Raw genomic sequence first — 13,012 nt, 5'->3', positions numbered from 1 at the left:
AATTTTTTGCATATACATCTATGGACTGCCTAGTCCATAAATGTGTTCCCATGATTTTTGGAAGGAATGGCATTTCAAAAATTCCATTATTATGGTCTAGTGCTCAGTTATTTCAGTTAGAATTAATTATTATAATTTTTAAGGATACTATGGCCAAGCGTAACACTGTTATTGGAACACCTTTTTGGATGGCTCCTGAAGTTATTCAAGAAATCGGGTATGACTGTGTGGCAGATATGTGGAGCCTCGGTAAGCATGTTTTAAATTTATTTCAGAAATAAAATTTTATTACTCCAATGATATTATATTATAAATCTTATAATTGAGTATTAAAATGAAATTCTGTGTTATTACATATAGGTATTACAGCTCTAGAGATGGCCGAGGGAAAACCTCCTTACGGTGATATTCACCCAATGCGGGCTATATTTATGATACCGACCAAGCCACCGCCTTCGTTCAGGGAACCTGACCAGTGGAGCCCTGAATTTATAGATTTTGTGTCGAGGTGCCTTGTCAAGAATCCTGAAGAGAGGGCGACGGCCAGTGAAATGTTACAACATGAATTTATAGGTGTTTATATTGTATATAATCTTTTTTTTTTTTTTTTTTGTTGATACTATGGTTATGTTTTTCCAACATTTTGCTGATCTTATAATAAATGTTCATCGATCTATATCGTACTCACAAGATACACAATAATAAACTATTTCGAATGTCATTTAAAACTAGACAGTAGAAACTCGCAATCTGACCTCCATCTAAAAGTTTAGATAAACCAAAAGCAAAAAAATAGTTTTTTTAGATATAATTTTTTTCTCTTTACAATGACATTATTTTATTAAGGAAAAGTTTATAATTTAAGCTGATTTCATGGATCTGAACTCATATTGAAAATCTGCTCTGGAAGCAAGTTGTTTCAACTTATTGATAAATACTTTGCCCCCACCAAGGTTGGAATAAGGTTTTCACTTGAAATCAAATTTTTTCTAATTCTGTGGTCATTTCTCAACACAAGCCTTTCTGAGGAAGTAAATTTATCAACTATAGAATTCAGCTAAATGTGATTTGGAACTTGTAGGTAATCGCATAGAAAATTCTTCATCCATTGACCGCCTACCAGTTGAGTACTTTCTAACAAATTCTTAGTAGTCCAATAGCATCAGCATGATTGCTGGTGCTCAGCATCCAAACTTGCTGTTATCTCAGTACTGACACCTTAGCATTAAACAGACAATATACTGTTAAAAGTTTGGTTTAGCCAATAGGCAAGAGATATGATGTTATTTCTTATTAATATAAATTTATAAAAATTAACTTTTTGCCATTTATTTGGTTTAATTCATTTCGATTCTCCTCTTGCTTCCATCTTAAACTTAAAATTTCAAATGATATTTGTTCTTACATCAAAGAAAGATTGAGAGTGCTTATAACTCATTTAATCTATTTGTTTCTGATAGCAATACATGTGTGCCATTCCAGCTTGGTTCAATGGGACATGGCGGGATATTGCCAGTAATGGGAGGTAAACATTTTCACCTGACCATCAAAGGGTTTTCTCTGATATCAGTGAAGGCCGTTTTCAATTTGAACTCTTCGTTCAAGAGATATTGAACATAATTGTTGTTTGAGTAAGCCTCTCCAGACATTTCAAATTGAACCTGAAGATGATGCCATCTAGTGACCAACAAATGTAGTAGTAAACTCAGTACCCAAGGTACTTAGCAGAGGTAGTAAACTTCAAACCCATGGATGAGTGAGCGTATAACTTCATTTTACTGGTAGTCAACTATCACTCAGAATGATGAGAGAGCCGAATAAAACAGAGCTAATCTTCAAGCTCCAGAGACAATCTCAATATCAGATGTCAACTCCTAAGTAAAATTGTAATATGGTTCATTAATCTATGTAAATTAATATTCCAAATTAATGACTAACCAAACTAATGCAAATTGTAACCACTTTTGGTTAAAACATACAACTAATAATAATAAATTATACAAGAATAGAGGCTTATCCCTATTTTACTATGTTTCATTTATTTTTAAATCCATCAAATACAGTCCACTCAATAAAATCCAGAATCAGTCTTTATAAACATCAATCACTGCATATTTGGTTTATGCTGGACTGCGGTGATTGAACAATTGTTTTCGTCAGTGGAAGTCCTGATGAATTCCTTGTGCAATGAATGGGTTAAGATTATTTCTTGTGTTTTTTGTCAAAAATATTTACTGTCTTATTTTATATCTTTAATTTTTGTTTTAAAGGAAATGCTAGACCTGCAACCATACTTAGTACTATGATAGCAGAAGCGAGAGAAATTAGAGAAAATCAAAACCTTAGGCATATTGCGGTGAATGTGATTCATAAACCAACTGTTACCGACTCAGTAAATATTTATTTATTATTTTAATTTACATATTTTTTTTATTTAAGTGTGATATGATTCATATTTAATTTGTTACGTTTCTTAAATTTTTCCATTTTAAAGGAAGAAGAAGGAAACAGTGGAACACTAGTGAGATACGATGATATTGATAAGACTTTAGTTCCTGAGCGAGACGGAGGAAATACATTGAAAGGTGATAAAACACTAGTTAACCGAGGTACAAATAGCTTAGCAGAAAACCTCGGTACGATGGTAATCAATAGTGACACAGAAGATGAAAGTACAATGAAGAGTAAGTCAATTTTGATTTTTTATCTTATTTATTCTAAACAAACAAAATAGGAATTAAACATTTTCACGTAGTCAGTAAAAGTTAAAAAATTTACAGAATCACTAAACAAACTCACATTAAACGATTACAACCTTTCCACTCCAAAACATTAAAACTTATCACCGGAACACCATTGTATATTAAAAAAAACTTTGCATAATGACTTACAAATTCCAAGGGTCACTGAACATATATGAATTTACTACATACATTTTCATTTAAAGTAATTTGGACACCAAAACTCGCTAATACAATAAAGAATAGGTGTCCACAACTCTCATGCCTTAAAATGCTAGGAGGCTACAAAGAACATGGATTAGGGTCCTGCTAATATGAGAAAGTAAGAAAAGACAGAGAAGAGGTACCGCTGGCTGCTATTCTTCATTCCTTATATGTCACTTGTTAAATATTACAGCCAGGCAATATCCAGGTTGTCATCATAAGTCGAGTATTGCCAAATTTAGGCAATGATCTCACATTTTGAATCTTAAAGTAAAAGGGTAAGAAGACACATAAGATATTTATTGTGAACTTGAATATTTTAACTATGTAGCCAACTGCTCATGCCCTTTGCAAGGATTCCAGGATATTCAAACACACAAGGAATCTGATTTCTTTTCTCGATAAAAAATTAATTTGCCTGCTAGTATACTTACAATTAGGTATATTTGTACCACTTGGAAATGCTTCTTTAAGCGATGATAATATAGGTACCTACCTACCAATTATACTAGTGGATTTTCCACTATTGAATTTTAAATTAAATTACTACCTATTCATAGGAGAGATTTTTCTAAACCAGGGGAGAAAAAATAATCACTCTCATTCCAAAACCAGGATGCTCATCTTCGGATGAGATAAAGACGATGAATTGGACAGAATGTTTGGGATGAGGAACAGTTGGAGGAAGGTGTATGACAAGTTTTTGAGGTTATAGGTCCTCTCATTGTTTTCATTGTCACATTTTTTTTTTCTCTCTGCCAAAAATCAGTATAAATTGGCTCTTTAAAAAAAATTCAGAATTTTTTTGGTCAGTGTAATTAAATTTAAAGATGACTCTCTGTTAATTAAGAGTATAATTTTTAGGAATCAGATTATTGGACTTTGTCTTTACAATTTTGTTTTAAACATAATGATACATGGGGCACACTGTTGTTTGAATGATGTTTACCGATTCTGTTATAACATGGAGCAATTAGTAACTCCAAATTTCATTTGTTTAATAAATAGAACGTTTGATTCTTATGTATCAGTACTTATTATGTTTTCTATACCTCTTTCTTTCAGGGCATGATACAGGACCTGGAGAATCTGGTAAGAAGTATCGACCTCTCTTCTTGGATCACTTTGACAAGAAAGAAGCAGAGAGTATTATGGTAAGATTACTATATGGTGCTAATTGTTACATTTTATGTTGAAGATTTATTGTTTAATAATTTATTTGAGACAGTGTGAGAATAACCAGTGTGTCTTCATACAAGGAAAACTATAAAAAGTAAAGAATTAATTATCCTAGAAAAGTCAGGGAATAGTCGAAGGTTTTTATCCAACACATTAGGAAGTCAGAAAATATTTCTTATATAATTCACTGTGGAAATACTTTCCCTAATTCTACTATACTTTATATAATTTTTTCAAAGGAGCCTTTGAGTCAGCTCCAACTGAACCTCCACTCACAACAGTTTCCTATACATTTAATAATATTTCTTGTTGCAATATTTTAACATTTCTTTTTTGCAAAAGTATGGCTGAAATATAAATAAAACAGTTTACTAAAATGTGCACTCTACACTTTACCATGTATCCACTACTAAATTGTTATGGAACCAATATTGAAAATACTAAGATTTTATGGATTTAATCATCCTATCAACGGAAAGGCTCCTGTATAGGTTAAGTGAAATTTAAAAAGTCATTATCTATTCATAACTTCAATTGGCAAAACTGTGCGTGGATCTGCACAGTCAAACTCGTGTTTACATACCTTTTATTTAATCGTTTTTTGTCATTCTTCACTACCTTCTACAACTTTATATGTTAAATATTAGTATTTCTAAAATTGTTGTCCCTAACAATATATAATATGTCTATATTCCAGCTTTTATTTTCGGAAATGTATTTACCCTTAAGTTAACTATCAAATCCTTTGATACTTTATATTTATCCATTTTTCACTTCTACCAAAAATTTAAAATGGTTAATTATTTCAAAAAAACAAAATTAGAGGTACTTTAGTGGAAGCTGTTTTGAAAATTTGGCATTGAATTCCTGTCAGACTTTATTTATTTTTTGCCTTTTATTTAATATTAAAGAAAACCTAATTGTATGTTGACATACCGAGTTTAATCAAAATCATTAAGTGCCGTTTTCGAGAATATCAGAAAAATCAATTCTGTAAAGTGGCATTTCCGGTAGGCCAATATTATTGAAAAGATCTGACCCCAGGCGTGACCCGCCTTAAATATGTAATTTCAGTTTCATACAACTTTTCATATTTGAACTAGGCTGACTACATACTCATAGACTCACATACAGAGACTATTTATTGGGCACATTACTTTCCCTTAACATATATTTCATTTGTAGGTAAGTGAAAGCAAAATAAAATTATTATTTACTAATTAAAAAATAATAGATACAATTTAAGAAAGTTTGGGACGAAGTATTTTTTTGATGAGAATGTTATTTAGAAACTTATTGAATCATTGAGAAAGCATTTAGAAAGTTTAGAAATTGACATCAGCCTTAGGATGAGATAAGATGAAATTCAATATGTTTTCTTGGCAGAAATACTATAAAAGTGGAAATGAATCTCAGTAAACATGTTATCAAATGTTTTTCTTGTTCTAAAAGTTTTTTGCTCCTCCACAGCCCTGTCCCTTCAAATTGGGTTTAAAAAAATGGAAATTTGTATGTGAACTGAGTTAGAGTTAGGGAAGTGTCATTTGAGTGTCTAAATCATTTTTCCCTCTCCTCTCACTTTTTAGTAATTTTGTGTACCCCTTCTGTTCTTTGTATCTCTCCCAAATTGGGTTAGATCTCAGATTTATGAATTGGGCTGATTTCAGAAAAGTACCGTTTCTTACTAGTGGAGGTCTAACTTTTTTCTCTCTCCCCTAGTCGAAACTTATTTCGAGGTTTTTAAGCAATAATTAAAAAAAATCACTTTTCATTTGTTAGCTAAAAAAATTGGGTGAAATAAGACCTTAGTGACTGAGCCCTGGCACGAACCCTCTTTTTATAATTTATATTACATCATGATTAATTATATTCTTAATGTCTTTCTACACCAATCCTCCATTACTATGTTTTTTATTACCACATTAACAAATCATATATCCAGGGCTAAATATTTTATTCATTTGACGATGTGTTCCTTATGTGGATCCCTTGAAATTCTCACTGGCTGTTATCATCACTTGCAATTATTAAATTTGTATTAAAATGTTACAGTTGTCACATTTAACATGAAGTTGGTTATTTTCATTTAATCTACTATGTTAAATAACATCACTTATTTTTGAAACAAGGAAAAAAATATTGAAAAAACCAGGAATGTACAATTATGCATACTTGTTTCAGTCACTATAAAATTCTTATTTGAAGTATTTGATGAGGATTTTTTTTATTACAAAAGAATCATTTAATTTGTGAACATGTAAACATTCTGTTTCCTGATCATATTTATGTTATTCTACTGATAAAAGTAGTATTATCCCTTGTTATAATACCTTCAGATTTGTCTTTATCATCAAAACAGAGGGTTTAATCAATTCAGGTATAAACATTTATTTATATTTATTTGAAAATAATATTTTGTTTTCATTTCCATTTTATTTTACTTTTATTTTTTTGAGAAATAAGTGATAATTGTATGTAAACTATTGTACAGGGCAACGGTCAGTTGAATGCCAAACACATGAACCCAAACAACAATAATGCACTACCTGTGCAAATCCCGCAGGTAAACATTACTTAAACAGCTGACTTAATATAGATGAATGTGTATCCTCAGCATGCCGATTTGATTTTTGCATATATGCATGATGAAAATTCACTTTTTTATTTTTATTTTAGATTGTGTACAAAGTTTATTTATTAATTTTATTTTTATTTTGCATAGTGGGTCTTGTGTCATTAGAATCTGTTTAACATATTCAAATAGCAACTTTTTATTAACAAATAGTAAGCAGATAATAGTATTTATAAATTGTAAAGCTATATTAGGAAAACAAATTTTCCTTGTTTCAAAATTATCAGTCAGTTTTATTACTTGGTGTACTACATAAATTCGTTTTTGTTTTTTTTTCGTTCAAAAATTGAATTGAAGAAGAGAAGAAAAAAATTATAAATATCATTCTTCCTAAATTCTTGGTAGTTGAGAAAATAAAAAAAGTTACTAATATTATACTCCTCAATCCGATTTCATCTGTGTGTATACTAATTTTGATGTCCAAAATTACTAACGATTATCAAGATTATTTCATTGATGCATTTTCAAAGTACTAAAGTTCTGGTAGTTCTGATGTGTTGTTTGGGTTTTGCAAACTCTGGTGAGCACTGGATATAGTATTTATCCTTTACGAGTTAGTTCTAACATAGTTTTAGATATTACTGGGGTAAATGTCTATGTAGTCAAAATCGCATGGCTTATACAGTCTTACTGATGACAGGAGGGTCTGAACAAGATATTATTGAATAGTAGAGCCTGACTAATAGAGGTCAGATGGAGGGAACCTCATATGGTTATAAGCAGAGTTCCAAAGAACTACAATACTCTTACCAAAGAAAAAGATATATAGAAAAAAAATGAGGGAGAGAAGAACAAATCTGGTACACCAAAGAAACAAAATTAGTGAAATTATTCACTTTGGAGCTTTTTTTTTTTAATTTTTATTGTGTAAGATTACATTCTGTCACTTTTTATATTATGTAATATATATTTTTATATTATATATTATGTAATGTAATATTTTTATATTTATAGACAATGGCAATAGAGATCATCCACACCATATTCACAAATATATAAATTAAATGATAAGAAATAGAAAAAAAAATAATGATACTAATTTAACAAAAAAAAAAACAAGTAAATAAATAAAAAACAAAATTAAACTTAAAGTAAAATAACCTCTTGAACAGAATGTAATTTATTAATATCTTCTGTTCATTAATGCAGTGATCTTATTAACTGTTGATTATCAATTCAGTTAGTGAAATATTGTTAATAATAGGTGTTTTAATCTATCTAGAGCAGCAAAGATGATTTTGATATCTCTGAAACTATTGAACTTCTAAAAATGTAATTAATTTAATTTAGTTTAAAGTAGTTCATAATGAAGTTTTTCATTGGAGTAGTAATGTCTATTATGGTTGTCAAAACAAAGTCACAAGGAAGTGATTTTTGTTTTAAAAAAATAGAATAAATATGCTGTTTTTGAAAAAAGTATCAGCTCTGTTCCTATATATATGTAGAGCTCTTTCTTAAAGGGCTCAGATTTTAGAAAATTTCCACTACTTCAATAAAATAAGCATAATTTTTTCTACAAGATATATAGTTTCCAAGTTGTGCTCAGAATGAAAAAATAATAAAAATGACATCTAGAAAGGTCACAATTTTTGATTTTTAATGTCATTACAAACCCTAACAGCCCTTCAACAAATTAGAACTACCTTAACTTTTATGTTTATTTTTCTTTCATTTCTTGGATTAGTATTATAAACACTTTCTGCAGTAACTGATGTAACTTCTGCATGTCGGACTTATAACTTTTAACTATAATTTAACATTGTCTTTACTAACATTTATTCAATATATCCAGTTTCCCTTTGCAAGTTGTTTACCATTCGTTATAATTTTGTTTTTTAAGTTATTTAACGGAAATTGTTTGGAAATGACAATGTTGGTAGGATGTTAGGCAGCCACCGCAACGTATGGTTGTGCCTCCTCAACAACAGGCAACCATTGGAGTCTACCATGGGAGCAGCACTCAGTTGTCTGAATATCATTCACATTTTATGGATGGAGATTTTGAATTTGTATGTATATTTAGTTTTTATTTTATTTTATTTTTTTATTTATTTTAGTGTGATAATTTATTATTTATTAGCAATAGGTTTAGATGATTTGTGAAAGCTTTTAGTTATTAGTTTGTTCTGTAAATAAAAGCTTTTGTTTGAACGTGAAAATATATTTAATGCTTGAATTGATTTACAGTGCCTGTTAGATAATTTTTTTTTTTTTAGTTTTTATCAATGTCACATCTATCATATTAATTAAAATAGATACAAAAATAATAATAATCCTCTGTTTATGTTTTTTTTATTTCAGGTTTCGTACTACTTTACTTGCAAAGTATTATATATATTTTTTCTTATTTCTAATTAGAGTTTCAAAGCCATTTAAAAGATTAGGGTTATAAATTATAAAACGTTTCTTTATGTCCAGTTCTGTTTCTGTGAGGAATAATTCTTTATCTCTATCCTTTGTGATTTATGATAATTTCTAGATTATTCCCCAATCCAGAACAAAAGATTTCCATACTCATAGTTTATCTAGATAAATTTTCATGTCGGAAAAATATTCTGTATAGTAACTTTAACTTTGAGAAGTTTCATGCCGGTAGGTTTTGAGCAGAACATTTTCTATATAAATGAAAAAAATTTGGTTATTACAAATTTACATTATCTAATATATATAAAATCATCTTTAGAAATGGAAAACATTGGGTAATGTGTTCTGTTCTGACAGTAAAGATATATTTGTACAGCTTTTTGGTACAAGAAGGAATATATACTGTTCGAATATGTAAACCTCATAATTGTATAATATTATATATGACATACTTGTATATGTATAACCTCATAAGTAAACAACAACAATACTTTTACATAACTTGAAATTTGAATTTTTTAAACTTTTTTATTGTTTTCCAAAAACTGGAAACATTGGAGCTACTTCCTTTTTAAAGCAAACCCTTCAAATACTAAACACAGTGGAACTTCTTTATAACAGGAACCTGCTGTGAATATTATTTTGTCTGTTGGAGAAAAGTATTCATTAACGGGAAGTTGAAAGGAAAAAAATAGATTTTTTAGGAAAAAATTAAATTCTAATCGTACATGTTTAATAATATTAATTTGCAAAATAACCTTTACATTGATCAATTTTTTTCTTAACTGTTTATGATTTATATTTTTGTGGATCTCGAGGTTCTGTCAATAATGAACAACTATATTGGGAATAGGGTGAATGGTTGGGATTTGTAAGTACCCAGGAAGTGAGCATGATAAGGTGAGGCTGTTGTAGGCAAGTTAAGGCATTACCTTAACAACCTTGTGTCTGTTGTTAGGGGACCGGTCTGGATCTAATCTGTGCTGGTTGGCTTTTATTTTGTGGTGGTCCCATGAAATGAAAACTAGACCTTCACACTTTGCTTAGAATAGGTTGCCCCTCTGTAGGATAATTGTCAGAAATAGTGAGGTAGGAGGTTACCCTTAAAAAAAAAAAAAAAAAAAAAAAAAGAAAGAAATAAAGAGTATGATAGATATAGTGCTTAAATATGATGTCTTGAAGGTGGAACCTATGCAGGTGGCAATCTTTTGTGGGATCTTCTTTATTCTTGAACATTTGAATTATGCATGTTGTAATTTTCATCATTTTTATTTACTTGCTTGTTTTTAAATTTTCAGCTTAAGTATTTAAGCTTTGAAGAACTCCAACAGAGAATGTCGACATTGGATTCAGAAATGGAGCGAGAAATTGACGAATTGAGGAGGCTCTATCAAACAAAGCGACAACCAATTCTTGATGCCATCGACCAGAAGAGAAAACGTCAACAGAACTTCTGAATTATTTCAGGAAATATTTATTATATAAACTGCTACAAATCAGATTATTTGAAAATCTGTTTTATTTTTAATAACCAATACGTTTTTACATTCACAGTTTTCAGATATATTTTGAAAGAGCTTTTATCATACATTTTACTAAAACAAAAAAATTAGATTATGCACTATTTTTGTATGATACATAAATACTGAAAACTGTGATAAAATAAATAGAGAAAAAATTATAAAATTTATGAGTCAGGTTCTTTTTGATTAATGATTTTAGACACGATAATATTTTGTATCTATTATTAGATTAAAATTTGAAAAACCTTAAATTTTAGTACATGTTGCAATAACTTTGTAGATAAATTAATTGTAGTATTCAACTGTTAAGTTGCATTCATGAAGCACAAATTAGTGACTGAAAAAAAGATAGGTACAGAGTCATATCTATCGAAGTGTATTATTAAATTTTATGTTTTGTAAATTCTATTTGATAATGAGATTAACCTGTAACTAGCTGTTATTGGCTGTGTTGAATTTCGTTGTGGTTATTCGCCGTAAGTTTACCATTTATTATATTAAGTCAAAATATAGTGGACTGATTCCTGTTTATTTATTATAATTGTGCTGGTCCTATAAAAAATTTCATTTGTAATGAAGCTATCAGAGCAACAGTAATCAATAATAGAAGAAATATTTTATTTAATCCAATATAAAGATCATTATCGTAATAATTACCAGAGGTTGGTTATTTATTTATTTAATTTTTTGAAAATAAAAACTATTTTACGTAATAAAAAAACATAGCTGAGACAACAATTTTCTTGAAATTCATTTCAAAAGAAATTATGATTATTAATTTAATTATAATTTAAATAAATTATAATTTTTATTAAAGTATTACTTGCTGTTACATGAAAAGTATTTTCATTATTAACTCTAATACAGCATATTTTTATGCATTTAAAACCAGTGGATAAAAATTCAGGAATGACTTTTTTTTCCCCCTGTAGGTTTCTTTTGTATTTATTTCTCTCTTTAAGAATTAATTAGCTTTGAAATTAAAATTTATTTTTATAAGAGTAAAGGTAATTTTTCTTATCCAAATTTTTTTTCAAATATGGTACGACCCCGCTTAATAACCGCTCCGAATTTCCTGTAGTAAATAGAAAATGAATAAAATATTGACAATACGAATAATTTCGCTAAAATAAAATAAAAAAACTGCCTTTATGACTACTATTAAAAATTTAAAAATCAACTTGTACACTTAAATCGAGTCACCTTTGTTAAGAATTTTTGGTTAAATGGATTTTGTAGACTTTTATTTTATATTAAAACACATTTTTGTTTCCTATCTAATCAGTAGTTAGTTCAGAGCAATGTATTTTTCATTTAAGTTTTTAAGCAAAAAGGAGTTTTAATACAAAATATAAAAATTCTGAGACCTATTTTCTCATAAGTTGGATTTTTGGGTTGTGTATACAATTGAGGGTGTGATATGATCATATATTAAAGTTTGTACTGTATTTTAATTTTTAAATAATAATGAGTTAAATAAATTTGTAAGTTTTTTTCTTTTATACGTGCACAAGTGATGGGCTGTTCCGTTGCAAGTGGTTATTTTTTGGTCCCAACTCAGGCGGATAAGTGGGGCTTTACTATGTCTTGGTCCCAACTCAGGTGGATAAGTGGGGCTTTACTATGTCTTGGTCCCAACTCAGACAGATAAGTGGGGCTTTACTATATTTCTACTGTAAATAATAACCAAAAATACTTTGGACTTTAATAGTCCGTAAAAGGTCCACTCTTGCTGTGATAGCCTCAATTTCACATAACACAGTCATTATTATTTAAGAACTCAAATTATGTTAGCTTGACAATCACCACTTGTCATTTTTAGTTTTAAAAAAAAATCAAGTAAGCAGTGTAAACTTCAACTACTAGCAATAGAGTGTTCAATGTGATCATAAAAACCATCTAATAGTTATAAAAATAGAATTCATGAAACGGCCCATACTTTAATTTTAACTGTAGATTCTAATTTTTTAAGCTGCAAACTCCTGTAAATATTTATATATATATATATTATATTTTAGATAAACTAACAGAGTAAAGACTGGGCATCAGTAGGAAATTTTATTTTTATTAAACATATATATTGTAACAGGAATTAGTAAAAGCATGCACTTGTATATAATGTCATAAAAGCATAAAACCACATCATATTAATTAAGGTAATTAGTTTAAATGTTGTATTTAATATCGAAGGATTTATTCTTAATGAAACAGATGCCATATAGACTTTACTTTTTGTTTGTATAGTTTTTATTTTAAAAATCAAAACAGTAAATCGGGCTGATGCCTTTTTGTTAATATCTTCTTAAATGTTAATTGTTTTATCACTGATGTAGGTATGTAATTGTATAAAGAATCACTGTTTTTACCAA

General features: G+C 29.0%; 1 protein-coding gene across 3 annotated transcripts in view; it reads left to right on the top strand.

Annotated features, from left to right (window-relative positions):
• The window catches only part of hpo (serine/threonine-protein kinase hippo), a 26,568-nt gene extending 13,556 nt beyond the window's left edge, over positions 1-13,012 (top strand). The window contains exons 5-12 of one of the 3 annotated variants that reach the window (XM_014425617.2): positions 144-249; positions 361-573; positions 2,271-2,392; positions 2,495-2,684; positions 4,011-4,099; positions 6,616-6,687; positions 8,637-8,765; positions 10,419-13,012. In XM_014425617.2, the coding sequence (XP_014281103.1) occupies positions 144-249; positions 361-573; positions 2,271-2,392; positions 2,495-2,684; positions 4,011-4,099; positions 6,616-6,687; positions 8,637-8,765; positions 10,419-10,577 (1,080 nt within the window). In that variant the 3' untranslated portion in view covers positions 10,578-13,012. The remainder of the gene's footprint in view (positions 1-143; positions 250-360; positions 574-2,270; positions 2,393-2,494; positions 2,685-4,010; positions 4,100-6,615; positions 6,688-8,636; positions 8,766-10,418) is intronic. The other 2 variants (XM_014425618.2, XM_024361798.2) reach the window with 2 other exon arrangements.

This window comes from Halyomorpha halys, unplaced genomic scaffold (genome assembly GCF_000696795.3).
Source record: "Halyomorpha halys isolate HHAL.00 unplaced genomic scaffold, Hhal_1.1 Scaffold524.1, whole genome shotgun sequence".
NCBI lineage: Eukaryota > Metazoa > Arthropoda > Insecta > Hemiptera > Pentatomidae > Halyomorpha > Halyomorpha halys.
The sequence above is the reverse complement of the archived record's forward strand: the minus strand, read 5'-3'. Positions and strand labels throughout refer to the sequence as shown.